The sequence below is a fragment of the Polypterus senegalus genome, chromosome 6 (genome assembly GCF_016835505.1).
Source record: "Polypterus senegalus isolate Bchr_013 chromosome 6, ASM1683550v1, whole genome shotgun sequence".
Classification (NCBI taxonomy): Eukaryota; Metazoa; Chordata; class Cladistia; order Polypteriformes; family Polypteridae; genus Polypterus; species Polypterus senegalus.
The window spans coordinates 93,095,554-93,118,658 of record NC_053159.1 but is presented as its reverse complement, the minus strand read 5'-3'; the positions used below and the strand labels follow the sequence as shown (position 1 = coordinate 93,118,658).

At 38.7% G+C, this 23,105-nt stretch overlaps 1 protein-coding gene across 1 annotated transcript in view; it reads right to left on the bottom strand.

The window, feature by feature from the left end:
* The window catches only part of nhej1 (nonhomologous end-joining factor 1), a 221,590-nt gene that overhangs the window by 176,227 nt on the left and 22,258 nt on the right, over positions 1-23,105 (bottom strand). Inside the window, exons 4-5 of the mRNA XM_039756510.1 lie at positions 18,754-18,892; positions 18,340-18,398 (exon numbers count right to left, since the gene is read on the bottom strand). Coding sequence (XP_039612444.1) covers positions 18,340-18,398; positions 18,754-18,892 — 198 coding nt within the window. The remainder of the gene's footprint in view (positions 1-18,339; positions 18,399-18,753; positions 18,893-23,105) is intronic.

Genomic DNA, 23,105 nt, shown 5'->3' with positions numbered 1-23,105 from the left:
AATGACAAATTAACAACTGAAAAAATATAAAGAGGAACAGGAAGAATAGGTGTGCTAGTAATGTACAAAAAGAGGTCTGTAAAATATGTCAAATGGGGGAGGGTTAATCAAGCAAAATGATTCTTTAATACATTAAAATTATACTCAAATTACCTTAAATCTGACAGACACACTTTAAAGTAACTTTGGCTTGTAAAACAATGTCAAAGTAAAGCTCAATGAACAAATATTTTTATAAAAACCATGAATTCAAGATGACAGCCTAATGTCTGATAAGAGTTTAAGCACTTATATAAGACAGAATTCTCAGAGAAGGGAGTTTAGGAATAATTAGGATCACCTTTATTTTTTACAAAATTTCACTCTCTTACAATAGTATGCAAAGTGTAACTGACTTGAATACAGCACAGAAGGAAATACTACTTGTTGTGAAATGTGCAAACACAAAAACACACTGGCTGCAAAGCATGGTAAATTAATGTCAACTGTGGGCTTCACTGGACTATGACATGGATATAAACTTATCAGGTTCACCAGACTTCATTTATAATATACTCTAAACATTTTATTACCCTTGCCCTCTGTCACTAATCTTTTTAAGATGGCTCAATCGGTGGTGTTTGAATTATTTTTGTCTTTTTTAGAGAACTACCTTTTTTGGTCTCAGTTTAATTTCTACATGTGTTTGATGCTGTCTATTTAGGCTTTGAGTATGTGGATTCAATCATGAATGGATGGATGATGAATGAGTGGAAAACAGTTAAAAAAAAGTCATATCGACTTTAGTCCAGTAGTCATTTTTGTCAGAATCTGATGAAGGATTCAGCTATGCTATCAGCAATCCTTTTCAGGATTAATAACACTTAATAAAAATGGTCTCGGCCTTTCCATCTATTATTTGAGAATACCTGAACATTTATTTTTTTGTTCTGTTTTTAAGCCAAGTATGCCACATGAGAGATCAGACATGTGTTATTACACATTTTTTATGTCCAAAACTAGACTTAGAAGTACTACAGAAATTACGCTGCATTTCTGTGGCTCCTATTTTACTTATGTGCTGCATGTGCTTTCCCTGCTTTCATAACATTTTAGGATGTGTGCTGACATACAATCTATTACCTTCAAAATCACAAGAAGAGAGACATATTTAGTGTTTAGTTAATCTATGAGCAAGTGTTGCTGCAGGTGCTTTATACATAGTATCATTACATCAGTCTGTCTTAAACTATTATTTCTGATGTGAGTGAGCCAAGTGAATGTCAGACCAATAAGGAAAAAATGAAACACACTTATATTTTGTAATGAAAGATAGAATTAGTGATAGCCCCTCAGTTTGAAATGTGCTCGTTTTTCATAACTGTACATGTATTACAGTAAAAGGATGAATGGAAAGAAGTTTTACTGTATTGAACTTACATATTATATACTGTAGTTTGATTTTTTGGTCAGCTAGTCAAAAATCTGTCTAACCATGAGATGCTAAAAATCTAAATGAAGAGCTCTTAGAGCACCCATCATCACATGCTCAAAATATGTTAATTATTTATTTAATTTGCACTAAAATTAGAAAAAAAAATTGCAATAATGGTGGCCTCTTACCTACAGATTTGAAAGGTCATTGTAATCTGTTCATGGACACAAATGTACACACCTATACGCAATAATAAAGAGCTACTTTGGAAACAAAACAAAGCCTAACCTGCAATCTGTTTGATTCAGGAAAAAATAGATTATCTGGGAAAAAAAACAATATAGGTAGTACTTGGATTGGGACATGAATCCAGGAATGCTTTACGGCTGTGTTAGATAGCAACACTAACCACTATGCCTCAGTGCCCTAGAACAGATGGAAATCAATAATAAAAAAAACATCAGAAATAAGTGCTCTCTGTAAATAAAGTAAAACCCTGCTAAATGAATATTAAAATCTCTGGAATGCATCATTGAATATATATAGTGAAAGCTACTGCATATTCATTTAAGTCCTCATAAAGAAATAGTGCCTCCAAAATTATTATTTACTTAAAAACTAATAAAAATCCATTTTGATAAAATACTAAAGGAAGCTTTGCTTAGTGGAAGTTCTATTGTAATTTGTATGGAAAGCAATACCCGAAAAACAGGATAACATTAAGAAATCATCCATCCATCCTCTTCAGCTTATCCGAGATCGGGTTGCGGGGACAGCAGCTTGAGCAGAGATGCCCAGACTTCCCTCTCTCCGGCCACTTCCACTAGCTCTTCCAGGGGAATTCCTCCTCCCAGTTAGACGTGCCCGGAACACCTCACCAGGGTGGCGCCCAGGAGGCATCCTGATCAGATGCCCGAGCCACCTCATCTAACTCCTCTCAATGCAAAGGAAAAGTGGCTCTACTCTGAGCAATTCCCGGATGACTGAGCTTCTCACCCTATCTTTAAAGGAAAGCCCAGACACCCTGCAGAGGAAACTCATTTCAGCAGCGATCTCATTCTTTCGGTCACCACCCATAGCTCATGACCATAGGTGAGGATAGGAACGTAGATTGACCGGTAAATTGAGAGCTTTGCCTTATGGCTCAGCTCCTTTTCACCACGACAGACCGATGCAGAACCTACATCACTGCAGACGCTGCACCAATCCGCCCGTTGATCTCCCGCTCCAATCTTTCCTATCTTGTGAACAAGACCCTGAGATACTTGAACTCCTCCACTTGGGGCAGGATCTTGCCCCCAACCCTGAGAGGGCACTCCACCCTTTTCCAGCTGAGGACCACGGTCTCGGATTTGGAGGTGCTGATTCCCATCCCAGCCGCTTCATACTCGGCTGCGAACTGATTCAGAGAGAGCTGAAGATCACCGCCTGATGGAGCAAACAGGACAACATCATCTGCAAAAAGCAGTGACCCAATCCTGAGCCCACCAAATCGGACCCTCTCAACACCCTGGCTGCCCCTAGAAGTTCTGTCCATAAAAGTTATGAACAGAATCGATGACAGGGCAGCCCTGGTGGAGTCCAACTCTCACTGGAAACATACCTGAATTACATAGTATAATCTCTCAACTGAAACCCTCCACCTGCGTCCTTGATCCAATACCAACCAGGTTTTTCAAAGAAATATCAGGCGTTCTAATTGACAATATTCTGGACATAGTAAATTCATCATTAGATACGGGGGTCTTTCCAGACTGTCTTAAGACTGCTGTAGTTAAACCCCTTCTTAAGAAACATAATCTTGACCCTCTGCCTTTGAAAATTTTAGACCCATTTCTAACCTACCCTTCTTAAGTAAAATTCTAGAGAAGGCAGTCATTATGCAGTTAAATGACCACCTAAATAAACATGCTATTCTTGATACTTTTCAGTCAGGCTTCAGAACAAATCACAGTACAGAAACTGCACTTGTTAAAGTAGTAAATGACTTGCGGGTAAATGCAGACAGAGGTCATTGTTCTCATCCTCTTAGATCTGAGTGCTGCATTTGACACCATTGATCATAATATTCTTAGAAATCGCCTTAGTCAATGGGTGGGCCTCTCTGGCAGTGTCTTAAATTGGTTTGAATCCTACCTGGCAGGGAGAAAATTCTTTGTGAGTTGTGGTAATCAAATCTCAAAGACACATGATATCCGATATGGTGTTCCACAAGGCTCTATCCTGGGTCCGCTGTTATTCTCAATCTACATGCTTCCGTTAGGTCAGATTATCTCAGGTTACAACGTGAACTATCACAGCTATGCTGATGACACACAGTTGTACTTATCTATAGCACCTGATGACTCCGACTCTCTCGATTCACTAACACAATGTCTTACTGGTATTTCTGAATGGATGAATAGTAATTTTCTCAAACTAAATAAAGAGAAAACTGAAATTTTGGTAATTGGCAATAATGGATTCAGCGAGGTTATCAGAAATAAACTTAATGCACTAGGATTAAAAGTTAAGACGGAAGTAAAAAATTTAGGGGTAACCGTTGACTGTAATCTGAATTTTAAATCGCATATTCATCAGACCACTAGGACAGCATTTTTTCACTTAAGAAACATAGCTAAAGTTAGACCTCTTATATCATTGAAAGATGCTGAGAAATTAATTCACGCTTTTGTTTTCAGTAGACTAGATTACTGTAATGCACTGCTCTCAGGACTACCCAAAAAAGACATAAATCATTTGCAACGAGTGCAGAATGCAGCTGCTAGAATCCTAACTGGGAAAAGAAAATCTGAACACATTTCTCCAGTTTTGATGTCACTACACTGGTTGCCTGTGTCATTCAGGATTGACTTTAAAATACTGCTTATGGTTTATAAAGCCTTAAATAATCTCGCCCATCTTATATATCGGAATGCCGGACACGCTATATTCCAAATCGTAACCTTAGATCTTCAAATGAGTGTCTCCTTATAATTCCAAAAGCTAAACTTAAAAGAAGTGGTGAGGCGGCCTTCTGCTGTTATGCACCCAAAATCTGGAATAGCCTGCCAATAGGAATTCGCCAGGCAAATACAGTAGAGCACTTTAAAACACTGCTGAAAACACATTACTTTAACATGGCCTTTTTATAACTTCACTTTAACTTAATACTGATACTCCGTATGTTCAATTCTTCATAATAACTATTCATGGTGGCTCTAAAATCCGTACTGACCCCTACTCTCTCTTCTGTTTCTTTTTCCGGTTTTTGTGGTGGCGGCCGCGCCACCACCACCTACTCAAAGCATCATGATGCACCAACATTGATGGACTGAAAGCCAGAAGTCTACGTGACCATCATCATCAGGTCCTTCGATGAAAACGCTAAATACAAAGAGGACTGTTTGATTTATGTTAGGTAGATTGCCCAGAGGGGACTGGGCGGTCTCTTGGTCTGGAACCTCTACAGATTTTATTTTTTTCTCCAGCCTTTGGAGTTTTTTTGTTTTTCTGTCCACCCTGGCCATCGGACCTTACTCTTATTCTATGTTAATTAATGTTGACTTATGTTTATCTTTTATTGTGTCTTCTATTTCTTTATTAATTTTGTAAAGCACTTTGAGCTACATTTTTTTGTATGAATATGTGCTATATAAATAAATGTTGATTGATTGACTGGAAACGGGCTTGACTTACTGCCGGCAATGCGGACCAAGCTCTGACACCGGTTGTACAGGGACCAAACAGCCCTTATCGGGTGGTCCGGGACCCCATACTCTCGGAGCACCCCCCCACAGGAATCCCCAAGGGACTTGGTCAAACGCCTTTTCCAAGTCCACAAAACACATGTACGAGACTGGATGGTCAAATGCCCATGCATCCTCCAGGAACTTTTCAAGGGTGTAGAGCTGATCCACTGTTCAGCGACTAAGACAAAAACCACACTATTCCTCCTGAATCCGAGGTTCAGCTATCTGATGGACCCTCCTCTTGAGGACCCCCGAATAGACTTTTCCAGGGAGGCTGAGGAGTGTGAGCCCTCTGTAGTTGGAACACCTCCCGGACCACCACCACAGTCTGCCAATCCAGAGGAACTGTCCCTGACGTCCATGCGATGATTCAGAGGTGTGTCAACCAAGACAGTCCTTCAACATCCAGAGCCTTGAGGAACTCCAGGCGTATATCTCATCCACCCCCGGGGCCCTGCCACCAAGGAGTTTTTTGACCACCTCGGTGACCTCAGTCCCAGAGATGGGAGAGCTCACCTCCGAGTCCCCAGCCTCAGCTTCCTCATTGGAAGGCATGTTAGTGGGACTGAGGAGGTGTTCGAAGTACTCTCCCCACCAACCAACAAAATCCCAAGTCGAGGTGTGCAGCGCACCGTCCCCACCATACACTGTGTTGACACTGCACCACTCCTGAGACGCCGGATGGTGGACCAGAATCTCCTCAAAGCAGTCCGGAAGTCATTCTCTATGGCCTCCCCATACTCATCCCCCGCCTGAGTTTTTGCCTCAGCAACCACCAAAGCCTCATTCCGCTTGTACCTATTAGCTGCCTCTGGAGACCCACAGGACCCGCAGGACATAAGGGTCCTGCAGGACTCCTCCTTCAGCTTGACGGCATCCGTCACTGTCGGTGTCCACCAACGGGTTCGGGGATTGCTGCCACGACAGGCACCGACCACCTTACGGCCACAGCTCTGGTCAGCTGCCTCAACAATAGAGGCATGGAACATGGCCCATTTGGACTCAATGTCCCCCACCTTCCTCGGGACATGGCAAAAGTTCTGCCGGAGGTGGGAGTTGAAGCTACTTCTGACAGGGGACTCTGCCAGACGTTCGCAGCAGATCCTCACAATACATTTGGGCCTCCTCTTCGGCATCCTCCCCTACCATCGAAGCCAACTCACCATCAGGTGGTGATCAGTTGACAGCTCTGCCCCTCTCTTCACCCGAGAGTCCAAGACATATGTCCTCAAGTCCGACAACATGACCATGAAGTCGATAATCGAACTGAGGCCTAGGGTGTCCTGGTGCCAGGTGTAGATATGGACACCCCTATGCTTGAACATGGTGTTCGTTATGGACAATCTGTGACGAGCACAGAAGTCCAATCACAAAACTCTACTCGGGTTCAGATCAGGGGGGTCATTCCTCATAATCATGCCCTTCCAGGTCTCACTGTCATTGCCCACATGAGCATTGTAGTCTCCCAGCAGAACGAGGGAGTCCCCAGAAGGTATGCCCTCTAGCACCCCCTCCAGAGACTACAAAAAGGGTGGGTACTCCACAACGTTGTTCGCCACAAACGCACAAACAATAGTTAGGACTCGTCCTCCCACCTGAAGGCAGAGGGAGGCTACCCTCTCGTCTACTGGGGTGAACCCGAATTTTACAGGCTCCAAGTCAGGGGCAATAAGTATGCCCACACCCATTCAGCGCCTCTCACTGGGAGCAACTCTAGAGTGGTAGAGAGTCCAGCCCCTTTAAGGAGATTGCTTCCAGAGTCCATACTGGGCGTCGATGTAAGCCCGACTATATCTAGCCAGAACCTCTCGACCTTGCACACCATCTCAGGCTCCTTCCCCTTCAGAGACATTCCACATTCCAACCGCCAAGGTCCCCGTCTTCGGCCACCACCCAACCTCCTTGGCCCCTCCTACAGGTGGTGTGCCCATGGGAAGTTAAGAAATCATCATTAAGTTAAAATAGGCACCTACTTCTTTATTCTTTTTAACAGTTCTATAGTATACAAAGTTGTCAAATTTACTGAAATGGAGTGTGCATGTCAACAACACTAGGTACAGATTTTATGTGACAAATAAAAAAAAAAGTGAGCAATTTCATTAACAAAAACCTTTACCACTCCAGGAAAGTATTGCATTTGCAAAACTCCAAAATCATACACATTCTAGCTATGCCATACAAAAAAGGATATATAAAATGTTGTTTATTTCACTTGGCCAGTTATTCTACACACCTGTATCAGATGCAGTATCCATCCATTAATTTTCCAACCCGCTCAATCCAAAAACAGGGTCACGGGGGTCTGCTGGAACCAATCCCAGCCAACACAGGGCACAAGGCAGGACCCAATCCTAGGCAGGGGGCCAACCCACCGCAGGACACACACAAACACACCAAGCACACACTAGGGCCAATTTAGAATTGCCAATCCACCTAACCTGCATGTCTTTGGACTGTGGGAGGAAACCAGAGCGCCCGGAGGAAACCCACGCAGACACAGAGAGAACATGCAAACTCCACGCAGGGAGAACCCGGGAAGCGAACCCGGGACTCCTAACTGCGAGGCAGCAGCGCTACCACTGTGCCACCGTGCCACCCATCAGATGCAGTATACTCATCCTTAACATATAAAAGTAAACCAGGATGGACTAATAATGGAACTATAGCAAACAGTTCTATTAAAGAGTAAAAGTCTTTGTGTTTTTGGCCCATATAAAATTTTGAGAAAGGCAAAATTCAGAGCTGCAGCCACTGTAGTCAAAGGGCTGAAATTACTAATGAAACATTGACAACAATTTGTAAAATCTTTAATCATGATCCCCGTTTATGTAAGGGTGGAATAACAGAAGTTTTTACTAACTTGGTTTTACTAGTGTCCTGATCAAAAAAAATATTTTCTTATGAAAGGAAGAAATGCACACTGAATATGGAATGTAAATTTCATATATTTTACAAATACTATACTTTTGAAAAAAAAGTACCTCCAGGGCAAAGTGTATATGATCATTTTACAAAAATGTTTTAGAATAGATGAAGTATCTATACTAATAAAAGGCAAAGCCCTCACTCACTCACTCATTCACTGTCTGACTCATCACTAATTCTCCAACTTTCCGTGTAGGTAGAAGGCTGAAATTTGGCAGGCTCATTCCTTACAGCTTACTTACAAAAGTTGGGCAGGTTTCATTTTGAAATTCTACGCGTAATGGTCATAACTATAAGCTATTTTTCTCCATTTACTGTAATGGAGTTGAGCTCGAAAGTCATAGGGGCGGAGTTTTGTGTGACATCATCACGCCTCCCACGTAATCACGCAGTATGTAGAAAACCAGGAAGAGCTCCAAAAACCACTGAAGAAAACATACATTATATAATTAAGAAGGCAGCGAAACAATTAGAAGCGAGCGAGTGACATATAAAACCATATTCAGCAGCTCACGTGAACTGACACAGTGCGCAGACAAAAAGCAACAGTTCCAAAGAGTGCTGAACAAAAACTGAATTATACTGCTATGCTCAAATAGACAAACCACACACTGTGGCGCAATAGTAGAGGCTTCGCCTCTAGCCGGCTTCCGAGGTTCGATTCCCAAGAGGGGATGCACTGAGTATGTGTGCGCACTTCCCGATACATTTTAGCCTCGTATCCCCTTGGTTTGAGACGTATGAAAACATATGCGGTTAACGCAGAAAGACAGATCACCAACTGAAGCTTTATGAATAATGAATACTTTATTCGCGATCAATGATTGTTTTGGTAAAGCCATACTCAGTGTATTCATTAGATGAACGGGAAAAAAGTAAGAGCGAGGGGAGGGTAACTTATTGAGGCACACAGGCAAAACCACAATAGCACGCGGGCTCGATGTACTGTAGTCTTGAGTCAACTCGATCTGAATTGCGATCACATCTGAAAAATATATCTTTTCAAGTTCTATTTAGTCCATATGTGTCAAACTCAAGGCCCCGAGGCCACATCCGCCCAGCGTGTAATTATATCCGGCCCGCGAGATCATTTTATATATTATTGTTATTAATGGCCCGGGGATATGAAGCGCTGGTAATACAATAAACTACAGATCCCAAAATGCAGCGCTTCAACTGTCTTGCCGAACACTTACCGCGTCAATCAAGTCTAGCTTATGATGCTGCAAGTTATTGCGAAGCTAGCCCACACGATGCCGAAGAGAAAAGGTGATTCTGAACATAGAGCCTTTAAAAACCGATGGGAGGCTGAGTATATGTTTACTGACATTGCCGGTAAACCCGTGTGTCTCATTTGTGGAGCTAATGTGGCTGTAATTACAGAATTTAATCTAAGATGGCACTATGAGACAAAACATCAAGATAACCTGAAAGACCTGAATGCAATGCACAAGATACAGAAAGCAGAAGAGTTAAAGAAGAATCTGACACTTCAGAAGACGTTTTTACCTGTGCAAAACCACAAAGTAATTTCAAGTGAAGCTACTTTTATGGGAGACACAAATGCACCAGTGCAACTTGCCCCACTTTCCCTGTTGCCAAGTAATGTCGAACCAAGTCGGCACAACGGTGTTCCCAAATACGCACTTTGCTGATAAACTGAGCGCACTGCGCACTGAGTTCGCACGGCGCTTTGGTGACTTTGAAGAACAAAAAAAGAATTTTGAGTTGTTTCGCAACCCATTTGCTGTCGGTGTGGAAACTGGACCTGTGCAGATTCAGAAGTAGGTGATTGAGCTGCAGTGTAATGGCACACTGAAGGCAAAGTACGATACTGCAGGGCCCGCATAGTTTATTCACTCCATTCCCGCAAAAATGCTCCAGCTCCGTCTACATGCGGCTCGAACCTTGTACATTTTTGGTACCACATATCTGTGTGAGAAGCTCTTCTCAGTCATGAAGACTAACAAAACAGCACACAGGAGTCGCCTCACTGATGAGCACCTGCAGTTCATCCTGAGAATCTCCACAACACAGAACCTCACACCAAACATAAACAAACTTATTGCCAAAAAAAGATGCCAGGCTTCCAGCTCTGATAAAATGACATATGAGCAAAGACAACTGAATGATTTGATTTGTTATTGCTGAAAAGAACACATTTTATTTATATTTCCAGGTTTTGTTATGCACCATGTTCATATTTGAATTTGTATAATTTTGACAGGATATATTTTTATGGAGAGCAAAATCTTTTGGGATATTTAAAATTTAAGTTTATTTTTTATATAAAATTACATAAGAGTAAAGAAATTTGAATGTTTGTTCTTTTAACGTTTACTTTATTTCTAACTTGTATAATTTATAATTTAGACAGGATATATTTTTATGGAGAGCAAAATATTATAGTTATATAGTTATTTAAGGTTTGAGTTGATTTATTCCGGAATAATATTCTTAAAAATTCCTTCTATTTTAAATTTAAATAGAACTTGAACATATACGATAGTTGTGTGTGTGTGTATATATATATCAAGGATTTGATTATCATTATTTCTTTCAATCAGGTTCGTATTTGTAGGATGTGTTGTGTTCAAGTTACATTCCGTGTTTGTCAATCGTTGTAAAGATGACAGGTTTCATTCATCGATTCGTTTCTTACTGCATCAATAAACAGCTCGTCTTCTTCTTTATCTGAGACCTGACACACTGCATGCACGGGTTTTTTTTACACTGTCTTCCTTTAGCGGGACATTGACTTTTTCCACCGTGTGCTTTGTTTCCACAGTAGCTGCATTTATGAATATGCTTATCAGACGCTTCATATTTTTTGCTGCCTTTTCAATTGTGTAATTCGGTTTTGTTCAGCTCTTTGGAACTGTTGCTTTTTATCTGTGCACTGCGCCAGTTCACGTGAGCCACTCGGTGTACTTGCATCGAAGGTTCCCAGCTGTGCTGGTGCCATCTCGTGCTATGTCCATGGCTTTATTTAATGTTACCTTAGTCCTGGCACTTAAAACTTTCTCTCGCAGTTTTGCTGAGTTTGTGTCAAACACCACCCTGACCATCTCATCTTCCTCTCCATAAGCACAGTCCTTCACCCGTGAATATTTACCCGTGGCAGTTTGCTATTGGATTGCCGCTGACGGACGGCCTTATATGGGCAGGCACTAAATTACAAACGCCAGCGGCAGCCTGTCTATGAACTTAATTTAAAGTGTAGGTTTACATCGTGCTTTGTTTCCGAAGTAGCAGAACTCATGAATATGGTTGTATATGTCACTCGCCGCTTCTTATTGTTTCGCTGCCTTCTCAATTATATAATGCATGTTTTCTTCAGCTTTTTGAGGTCTTCCTGGTTTTCTATGTACTGCGTGATTACGTGGGAGGCGTGATGATGTCACACGAAACTCCACCCCCACGGCGTTGAAGCTCATCTCCATTACAGTAAATGGAGAAAAACTGCTTCCAGTTATGACCATTACGCGTAGAATTTCGATATAAAACCTGCCCAACTTTGTAAGGAAGCTGTAAGGAATGAACCTGCCAAATTTCAGCCTTCCACTCACACGGGAAGTTGGAGAATTAGTGATGAGTCAGTGAGTCAGTGAGTGAGGGCTTTGCCTTTTATTAGTATAGATATATATGAGTGTGTGTATATATATATATGTGTGTGTATATATATATATATATATATATATATATATATATGTGTATATATATATATATATATATATATATATATGTGTGTATATATATATATAAATATATATATATGTGTGTATATATATATGTGTATATATATATATATATATATATATATATATATATATATATATATATATATATATGTATATATATATATATATATATATATATATATATATATATATATATATATATATAGCAATACTCATGACAATGACAAAGTCAATCATGTTACGCTATTATTGTTTCCTTTTCTTTTACTTCTCCGCTGCCAAGAGCGGGATTTTGAGATAGATAGATATATATATATATATATATATATATATAGATAGATAGATAGATAGATAGATAGATAGATAATTACAACAACACTCATATCAATGACAAACCAATTACATTAACAATCAAGTTACGTTATTTTTAAAATTTTTCCTTTTCTTTTTCATAACTTCTTTAACACGAAGCGCGGGTATTCTGCTAGTTATTAATATATGCAAACACATATGCTCCCAAAATAGTCTTGAATAATGTTAAAGAAAAGCTTATAAAATTATGAGAGTACTTACTAGTTCATATAATGTAAGTTAGTGCTCATATTAACCAATATGTGATTTAAAAACCACTTCTAATAATCTCAAACTATAATTAAAACAAAATACGAGTAAATAAAATCAATCTCGGCTTGTACTTGCGGTTTACAAAATATGCAAAGATCTAGGTTTGTTTCAATTAAAAGCACACTGTGCAGAGAATGTTTACTTAATTGTACACAAATATCAAGCCCAGCATATCAACAACATAAGTCAATACTGTGCACCAGTACTAGGACTGTTTTTTTTGAAAGTTAGCTTTCAATAACAGAACTACAATATAATGCAACTTCATAAAATGCAGTAAGTGAAATATATGGCTTTTGTTTAGCAATAGCAAACGTAAATGTTATTAACATTTACAATACATTAACCACACAGGTATGTAAAACACAAAAAACAACCACTACTGTTCATCTTAACTAGACTTTTTAAATGCAACAGGTGGTTTTATTTTTCTTTCCTATTTTATTTTCTTTTGCAATCATCCAAACAATTTGATTTAGAGATTTTTATGAATCTCAACATTTTAGACGTTCCCGAGTCAAAAAATACAATTTTTGGAATTATGTCTGTGTATGTGTAAGTTAGTTAGTAACTTAGTTCAACCAAATTTTGCATATAAGTATTAGGTACAAAACGCAGATTTCTATCAACATTTGGGCTATTTCCACTAACCGGAAGTGGCACTTTACTTTTTATTAATTCAGCTGCAGAGTCCGATTTATTCAAATTTACTTCTATAATAGCTGTTCAATATATTATTAATTTTATTTGTTGGTGATGGTCCTTTAATGTGCATAATACAAACATTTAATCATTGTCTTGCAGTTTATTCCCCAAATATCCATTTCCATATCTGAGTATACGAGAAAGTCTAGGGAACTCCACTCCCGATTTTTTGTTTTTAAAATTTAAGTAGCATTTCACCTCTACTATTGGACAGCCTGCTTATACCTCATCAAGAGAGTCTCCCTAAAACAACAGACATGATTTTATCTACATTAGAGGTCTGACTTAATGAATTTATCATGAACATGCAGGGAAATTAAGGTGCAACCAGAAGAGAATTAAAGGGTTAGTATCAACAGATGACATGAGAAAAATTCAGGGTTAGCATCAAGTCAGTGTATGCTTGTTTTACATAAAATTGTAAAACTCTACATGAAGAGATCAGGAATATTACTTGACACCTGTATTTATAGTATTTTTTTCTTTCTTTTTATTGGCAGAAGTACAGACATTGTGGCAGTACATAACATTACATACATGACTATTTTCTGTTTGTTTTGATGTTTATCATGGCATACTGTTGACATAGAAGAGCATCTCTTAGGGATCTGGTATATTTGCTAGCATGCCGGTACTGGGTCTGATTCCCTGTATTTATTTTTTTCTTAAATGTTTCATCAAATGTGGCTCAAGATAAACCTATCCTTAAACTTTGGCTATGATGCACACACACATAACACCATGTTCATTTATATGTGTGGCTCTTATTGTTACATTAAATTTTCCTTGCATAGTGGATTGAACACACTAAATCATCGCTTTGCAAGTTAATAGTATAAGAATTCACCACTGTAGGCGACTGTGTCATCACTGATGTGTTTATACTATTCCAAGCAACAGGAACGCACAAACTATAGGCACTTCTTGTGCATCTCAATGCACTGGCCAGTGCTCCTGACCTGCAACACTGTGGCTTTTGTAGTAACATGAAGCTGAATGGAGATATTTGAAATTTTCAACTTAACTTTAACAACTCAGACTGTAAAACAATTCAATTGAAAGTTGAATATTATAGTTATATTGAATGAAAACTAGTGTCCATAAAAGAAGTACCAATGTATCATACACATAGGGAAATCTAACTGGTAAGCGAGAGCTATGCATTTAACAGGACTTATTTTGCAAAATGTGCTATGGCGCCTAAAACTTGCCACAAAGCCTAACAAATCACTGTTCAAGGATGTACACTAAACAACACTTTTGTCATCTGTGCCTACCCTTTTAGTGGTTTACTGCAAGTTATATTTAATTTCTAATCTCCTTTTAAAATTTGGACTGTATACTTGTCTCAGACTCAAAGAAAGTTATATAATGAGCCAAAAGAGAGAGTAAGTACTTATAGGGTGGTACTGACCAAATATGACTACCAATGAGATCTACTGAAGTATCCCTTAATCCACTAACTACTCTAAGATACTATTTCTATTTGGTGTCAAACAGTTGCTAGATTACAAATTTATAACCAGGAATATAAAAAAGTGATTGACAGACTGTATGTCACACTTTTCACTGCATGTGAGTTTCTGTATCAACAACAATCATCTAAAAGTATATTTCCAGGATTAAGACTGGATGCTAAAAATTAAAAGGTACAATACCACCTTTAATTAAAATTGTCTTTGCAGGTGTTCTATTACTTCTCTTACTGATTACATAAATACGACCAATTCTCAAAACAAAAGGCAAAAATCAGACGATACAACTCATTGACATTCTTGAATTAGTAAGAATTACTGATCTACATATATGCATATGTGAGTTTCAGGACAGCAAGAATGCCATTATGAGCAGCCTCCATCTATACCTCTCATAGTGCCATTCCTGTTTTGGGCTATCTGATTAAGTAGTAGTTTTAACTGAAACTTAAGATACATTGGGTGTGACAATGCATATAGGCTCCACGCTCCTGTGGCCTTCAAGGAGCCTCCTGAATCCACCACCTTTGACACCACAACCATTGTTTCGTTCTGTTTTTTCTGCCTCGTACTGGCTTCCCCCTATATGCCTCCATGGGTGCAGAGACTCATTCGCAGACCACAGAAAACCAATGGAGCAATCAAGACAAGTCACACTGTCACATGCAGGTGTGCTCCATCTCAACTATCCCACCAACCTCCTGCAGCTACAGTACAGGCCAAAAGTTTGGGGTGAAATGCAATCCAAGGCTTAAAAAAAGGGGTAAGCACCTGTGAGTAGGAAATCAAATATCTTTTAATTAAGGTAAACAGCAGCACAGCAACTACCAGTTTCGCTATAACAATAGTATGTTTCATATTTAGTCTCTTTTTTTCTGGCTTATATCAGGCTTTGAAAAAATTTTTTACATTACCGATTGGTACACCATGCACATCTTTACTGCTTAGAATGTTCCAAAAATGTTAAACTTTATGAATTTTGATTTACATTAGGACACTGATGTGTTTTTCATTCATTAATTCAGAAACGATCCTAATCTTGACAAGATAACTTTTTAGACAGAATGGCATTAATGGTTCACAATTAGTAATGTTAACGACTTGGCAATTAATGCTAAAAGAATGGCCAGTGTGCAGGTACACATATTCGCTACAGCAAAATTGTTAAAGGGGTGAAATAATGAGTTGCTCCAGAACAATGCTTATTTGCTCCTAATCTGAGCCCAAGTATAAAGCGCATGCATGTATAGTATGTTGTATGCTATAAAACTAATATTTTACTGATGCAAATGTTTAGCATCTAAAAATAATATAACAGAAATTATAAAATAAGTATGAATGCAGTTTTGTCACAGAGTTAATATTGCACTCTTTGTCGCAGTAGCTGTGTAGGCATTCATTTTCCTGGGGGAAACGATATTTTGTGTAACCCTTAGAGTAGCTATTTCATAGTTTGGTTTGCAGTGGAGTGCCAGATGATTCCTATGTTATAAGCGGTCTGTGGTTCAAGAGTCATCACAGTCCCACTGCCAGCTCTATTCTAAGCCAAACATGTTCTTTATCTCTATATACCATGCTTTAATGAAAAGCAGAGGTGACTCTGGGAGGTTATCACACTGCCAACATGCAACTTTGTATTTAATTAGCTAAATACTGAGTCCAAATATTTCACATTGCCTTGCAACTGCCAGTATTACCTTCATGCAGAAGAGTAAGAAAAACTGAGAGTTAGAAGGAGGGATTATTTTACCACAGGGCCAAACAAACAAAGTTAATTTTTGATCAGGCATAAGTAGATCAGATTGTAAGTAAAACAAAAGTATAACAACTGGAACAATAGGAAGGCAACATATAAAAGGTTAGACGGCTAAGTACTGCTACACTACAGTAGCCAACAGGTCTATATGATTAATGTATACTCTACCCCCCATTTTACTTTTATAACATGCAAAATGTAAATAATATTATTGGTGTTGATATGTATCAAAACACAAAATATTAATTATGTTTATCAAATTCTCATTATTGACAACTTTATTTGTAAATCAAGTGCAAACTTACCAGTGCATCCAAGCATTCAACAAGTACCACAGAATCACTAAGTAATTTACTGTTTTAGCAGTACAACAGATCTCTTAGGATACCGATATTAAGCTTGGACATTATTTTGAGATTTAAATAAAAGTTAAAATCATGAGAGTATATATTTTCTTAAGTGGAATCTCATATCAGTTTGAAATGCTGCAAACATCATAAAGCCAGATACAACAAGATGTCTTCAGAGTCCATCCCTCAACAGGTCAGAGTAGTTTTGGAAGAACATGGGGATCTACACAATATTGGGCAGGTGGTTTTAATACTGTGGCTGGTCGGTGTATATCACTCAGATAATTCAGAATACTAAGAGTACAATGCACAAAGAAATTCTTATATATAAAGTAGGAAAGTCATATTCCATTTAAATGTTTTTGTGAAATATTTTAACATTGCACTGTTTATACAATATCTACACCATTCTAAAATTTCTGCAGCTTAAAATGTAATATGTATAGATTAGTATTTTGAACACTCCACTAATTAAATATTTTTAATTCTTACATTTACCTTTCAAATATTTGATCTTCACTAAACTGATAAAAATTTAATTTTCATCTTCGACAGACAAATCTTATCTGAATGTTATTTATTTCAAATAAAATCATTTGGTCTATTAAAACATTTGCATTGATGCATTTTGGAACACTGTCCATGGAAAATAAAGCAAGTTTACATATTAAGCACCAAAACCTCATTAAATGTATACATAAGAATACCAATATAATTTGCATTATTTGTAAATAATATTCATACTCCTAACTGTAATAAAATAAGCAAATGTTAATGCAAGATTCATTACGCTAAACCTAAGTCACATTTTATTCACTGCCTAACTGTGATATATAATATCATAAATGCTGTTTAGTTAAGTTTAAAGTTTATTTTAAAACAGCCATTTTGTATTAATATATCATATTTGCCCTTTGTGCATGCAGTGTTTTAGTGCAAGCATGCTTAGCACTAAAGCTCATTGACTCCTACAGTACATTCTCTCTCTCCAAACACAAAAGTATGGCAGGTATTCAAGACACTATGTTTTGTTGCTTATGACACTTCTGACAACATTTATTTATTTACATTAAAATATCTCCAAGTGTATTATTATTTAATGCATTCTTGACAACTTGCATTAACAAAATCCAGAATAACCACTACTTCTTTAAGACACTTTAATATGTGATTTATGTTTTTATAAAATTTCTAAAATAAAAGGTAAACTGCTTTATGTTTTGTTCTATAACCTCACTGATCTATTATTCCTCACCTACCAGTCTCTACCGCATTTCTACAGTTTATAAACTCCCAACATATAACCAATTTTAAAAATATTGTGGAAAAACTAAAGAACTAGCCATTGAATTAAGAAATAAAATTATATCTGCTTTCTAAAATATAAAAAAATTGAAACTAATTTAGCTTTCTTTTCTAACTCATGTTTATATAGAGTAAAAACTGCTTAAAACAATAAATTACAATGCACTCTTTTCTAAGACAGTTATTTCAGACAGATAGATGTATAGATAGATAGGTGTATAGACAGACAGAGTATGGTAATCTGAAGTGACAAAGACAGCTTAACATTGATCTACAAGGCACACAAAATGTTTGTATATCCAAACAGATCTAGTATCATAGTTAAAGACTTTAAGCTCATTTTTATTGCATACCTTTAAGAAAAAAAGCTTATTAAATGTCTGTTGCTGGAACAATTCTGTTTTCAAACGATCTAGAAAAAACAAGCATATAGGAACCCTTTATTTAAAATTAAAAAAAAAATGATTTTCCTTAAAAATGAACAGTTATGTGTAACAGTTCTAAACACCCTAACAATAAGCAGTGCAGACATGCTGACAATTACACTTTTTGCCATTAAATTACATCCAGTTACCACGTCTCATATTCTTCTGTAATTGCTCATTTTCTCCATATTTTTAAAAAATAGGGATTTAACTAAACAAATTTTATGAGGCAAATTTAACTAAGCACTTTTTTGAGAGGCAAATCAAAATAAGTAAATCATCATAATTATAATCTGATTATTTTAATTATATAAAATTAACATTTAAAAACTTAAATCGAACCTCGACTGAGCACGGCACCATTTTCCTTGTAGTCCTGTATTTCATCATCTTTTCTTTTCAGCAATGCACCTAGCTCCAATGTTTGCTCTTGAAGGAACCCGCTTATTGTCAGAAAAGGACGCACAAGGTGCTGGCAAATCTGTAAAACACCAATCAAAGAGCAGGAGTCATTGTAAGCTGTGTTAGCAACACAATAGAGAGTGCTAAAAGATATGATCAAATTAAACCTTTATACATTAAGGGGTTTTTGGCATTATTGCACCTAAATGATATACCCAAAAATAAGTAGCTATTACTCCTTTATTGTAATAAAGGAGCTGCAGATGTGTGAGTACACTTCAAAGTTTAGATGTTTAAAAAACCTTTGTTTACATTGTGTGGAAACACAGTGTCCCTTTTTGGAAACATATGGTCTCTTGCACCTAAACAATCTCTCAAAGGAAATATATGTTTTTAATTTTTTACAAAACAATATACATATATGCACAATTTGTACAGTGGTGTGCAAAAGTATTCAATCCCCTTGAAAAATATAATTTTCTGCATTACCAAAGATTTGTGCACATATTTATCCATTTAGTATTTTTAAGTCAAAATAAAACATTTTCTGTAGATATTTGACTGATGAAGATCTTATCCAGCCTTCTGTTGCAGTTGCCCTACAGAAGTTCAGTGAGTTATTTATTATTCTTATTTTTGCTATTTATTTGTATTTTACATCTGAAGTCCATTCACACATTTTCATACAATGAATAAGTCATTAGTTAAAACTGTTTGTTCTTTTTTTTTTTTGTCCATCTTATGCTGGCAACAAAGCAACATGAGTGGAATGCTACAGTCATACCCGATTGGGCATTGGGGGTTCAAAAGTACAACATAACAAGTACTCATCGGTACACTAAAAAAACATTGCGTACTTGAAACCGAAAAAGCACTGCTTAGTAAACTAACATAGGAAGAATGTGCAGCAAATATTGCAGGACACCTTGTGCATAAGTGGTTAAGTATTTGAAAGTGATTGTAGATTTAATACAAGAGTATATGGTGGATTGTAAGGTATGTTTATAAGCACATGCAAATATTTATAGGTGCATAATCTATACTAATAAAAGGCAAAGCCCTCACTCACTCACTCACTCACTCACTCACTCACTCATCACTAATTCTCCAACTTCCCGTGTGGGTGGAAGGCTGAAATTTGGCAGGTTCATTCCTTACAGCTTCCTTACAAAAGTTGGACAGGTTTTATATCGAAATTCTACGCGTAATGGTCATAACTGGAAGCAGTGTTTCTCCATTTACTGTAATGGAGATGAGCTTCAACGCCGTATGGAGTTTCGTGTGACATCATCACGTCTCCCACGTAATCACGCAGTACATAGAAAACCAGGAAGACCTCAAAAAAGCGCTGAAGAAAACATGCATTATATAATTGAGAAGGCAGCGAAACAATAAGAAGCGAGCGAGTGACATATACAACCATATTCATCAGTTCTGCTACTTCGGAAACAAAGCACGATGTAAACCTACACTTTAAATTAAGTTCATAGACAGGCTGCTGCTGGCGTTTGTAATTTAGTGCCTGCCCATATAAGGCCGTCCGTCAGCGGCAATCCAATAGCAAACTGCCACGGGTAAATATTCACGGGTGAAGGACTGTGCTTATGGAGAGGAAGATGAGATGGTCAGGGTGGTGTTTGACACAAACTCAGCGAAACTGCGAGAGAAAGTTTTAAGTGCCAGGACTAAGGTAACATTAAATACAGCCACGGACATCGCACGAGATGGCACCAGCACAGCTGGGAACCTTCGATGCATGTACACCGAGCCGCACGTGAACTGACGCAGTGCACAGATAAAAGGCAACAGTTCCAAAGAGCTGAACAAAAACCGAATTACACAATTGAAAAGGCAGCAAAAAATATGAAGCGTCTTATAAGCATATTCATAAATCCAGCTACTGCGGAAACAAAGCACACGGTGGAAAAAGTCAATGTCCCGCTAAAGGAAGACAGTGTAAAACACCCGTGCATGCAGTGTGTCAGGTCTCAGATAAAGAAGAAGACGAGCTGTTTATTGATGCAGTAAGAAACGAATCGATGAATGAAACCTGTCATCTTTACAACGATTGACAAACACGGAATGTAACTTGAACACAACACATCCTTCAAATACGAACCTGATTGAAAGAAATAATGATAATCAAATCCTTGATGACAGCAACACTCAGTAACACTCACAAAACAAATACTGTATATTGACAGTCATGTTACGTTATTTTTAAAATGTTCCCTTTTCTTTTTCTACCTTTTTAACACACTACTGCTCGCTGCGATACGCGGGTATATATATATATGTATATATATATATCCACCTCTACATACTCGAATAATGGATACTTTATTCGCCATCAATGATTGTTTTGGTAAAGCCATACTCGGTGTATTCATTAGATGAACGGTAAAAAGTAAGAGCGAGGGGAGGATGACTCATTGAGGCATGCAGGCTGTAGTCTTGCGCCAACTCTATCTGAATTGCGCGATCACATTTGAAAAACATATCTTTTCAAGTTCTATTTAGTCCATATGTGTCAAACTCAAGGGCCACATCCGCCCGGCGTAATTATATCTGGCCCGAGATCATTTTATATACTGTATTATTGTTATTAAAGCCCGGGTATATGAAGCGCTGGTAACACAATAAACTACAGATCCCATAATGCAGCGCTTCAGCTGCCTTGCATCAGGGTAACCTGAATGCAATTCAGAAGATACAGAAAACAGCATAATTAAATAAGAATCTGACACTTCAGCGGACGTTTTAACCCGTGCACAATCACAAAGTGATTTCAAGTGAAGCTGCTTTTATGGGAGACACAAATGCACCAGTTCACCTTGCCCCACTTTCCTGTTGCCAAGTACTTTTAAACCAAGTCGTCACTACGGTGTTCCCAAAACGCACTTTGCTGATAAACTGAGCGCACGCGCACTGAGTTTGCACGGCGCTTTGGTGACTTTGATGAACAAAAAAAGTCCGTCTACATGCGGCTCGAACCTTGTGCATGTTTGGTAGCACATATCTGTGTGAGAAGCTCTTCTCAGTGATAAAGACTAACAAAACAGCACACAGGAGTCGCCTCACTGATGAGCACCTGCAATCCATCCTGAGAATCTCCACAACACAGAATCTCACACCAAACAGAAACGAACCTGTGGCCAAAAAAAGATGCCAGGCGTCCAGCTCTAAAATGACATATGAGCAAAGACAACTGAATGATTTGATTTGCTATTGCACGTAAGAGCGGGAGTCAACCGTTTTAACAAACAGCGTATTGCACTGATACGAAATAGCTGTGTTGTATATATACACACACACACACACACACATATATATATATACATACTGTATATACAACATATACATATCTACATATTGTAATAAGTGGAGACCAGAGACGCGGAAAGGTTTGGGGTAGCCACCCGTTTATTACGGTTTCCCGGCTGCAAAAGTCGTTGAGGCATTGCAATAGTTGTTTACACACAGAGTCCAAAACAGAACTGCCTGCCTAAGCAAGGCAGTGAGCTTTTATAGCAGAGGGCGGAAATGATGTCGTCCTCTGGGCGGAACTGGAAGTGACATCATCCTTGGGGCGGAACCGAAGTGACCTCATTCTTGGGGCGGAACCGAAGTGATGTGTCCTTCCTGGAAATGGCGGTCCTGGTGGGATTTCCCGGTAAGACCTGCAGAGAACTCAGAAAGAGCGTCAGTGCCACCCGCCCCCCCCCTGGGCAGATGTATAAACAATATTTCCTAAGCCCTTCAGCTGCTTCCCATGCACACGTGTGTGACAAGACTCCCCCCTCAGCCCAGACCCGTCGGGTCGGGCGACCTGCACCGAGAGGTCGTGGGCCCGGGAGAGGGCATCGGCGTTGGCATGAAGAGACCCCTGTCGATGAGCGGCGTATACTTGTACTGCTGCAGGTCAAGAAACCACCTCGTGACCCGTGGATTCGACTCCCTGTGAAGGGCCATCCACTTCAGAGGTGCATGATCCGTCACCAGAGTGAACACGCGACCCAAGAGGTAGTACCGCAGCTGAGTTACTGCCCATTTGATCGCCAGAGCCTCTTTCTCCACCGCCGCGTACCTGGTCTCCCTGTCCAACAGTTTCCGGCTCAGGTACATAACGGGGTGTTCAACACCGTCGCCGCTTTGGCTCAACACGGCACCCAAGCCTGTGTCCGAAGCGTCCGTCTGGAGGATAAAAGGGAGAGAGAAGTTAGGGGAGATCAAGATAGGTGCTGAAGTCAGAGCCCTTTTAAGTCACTGAATGCAGCCCGCATCAGACCATA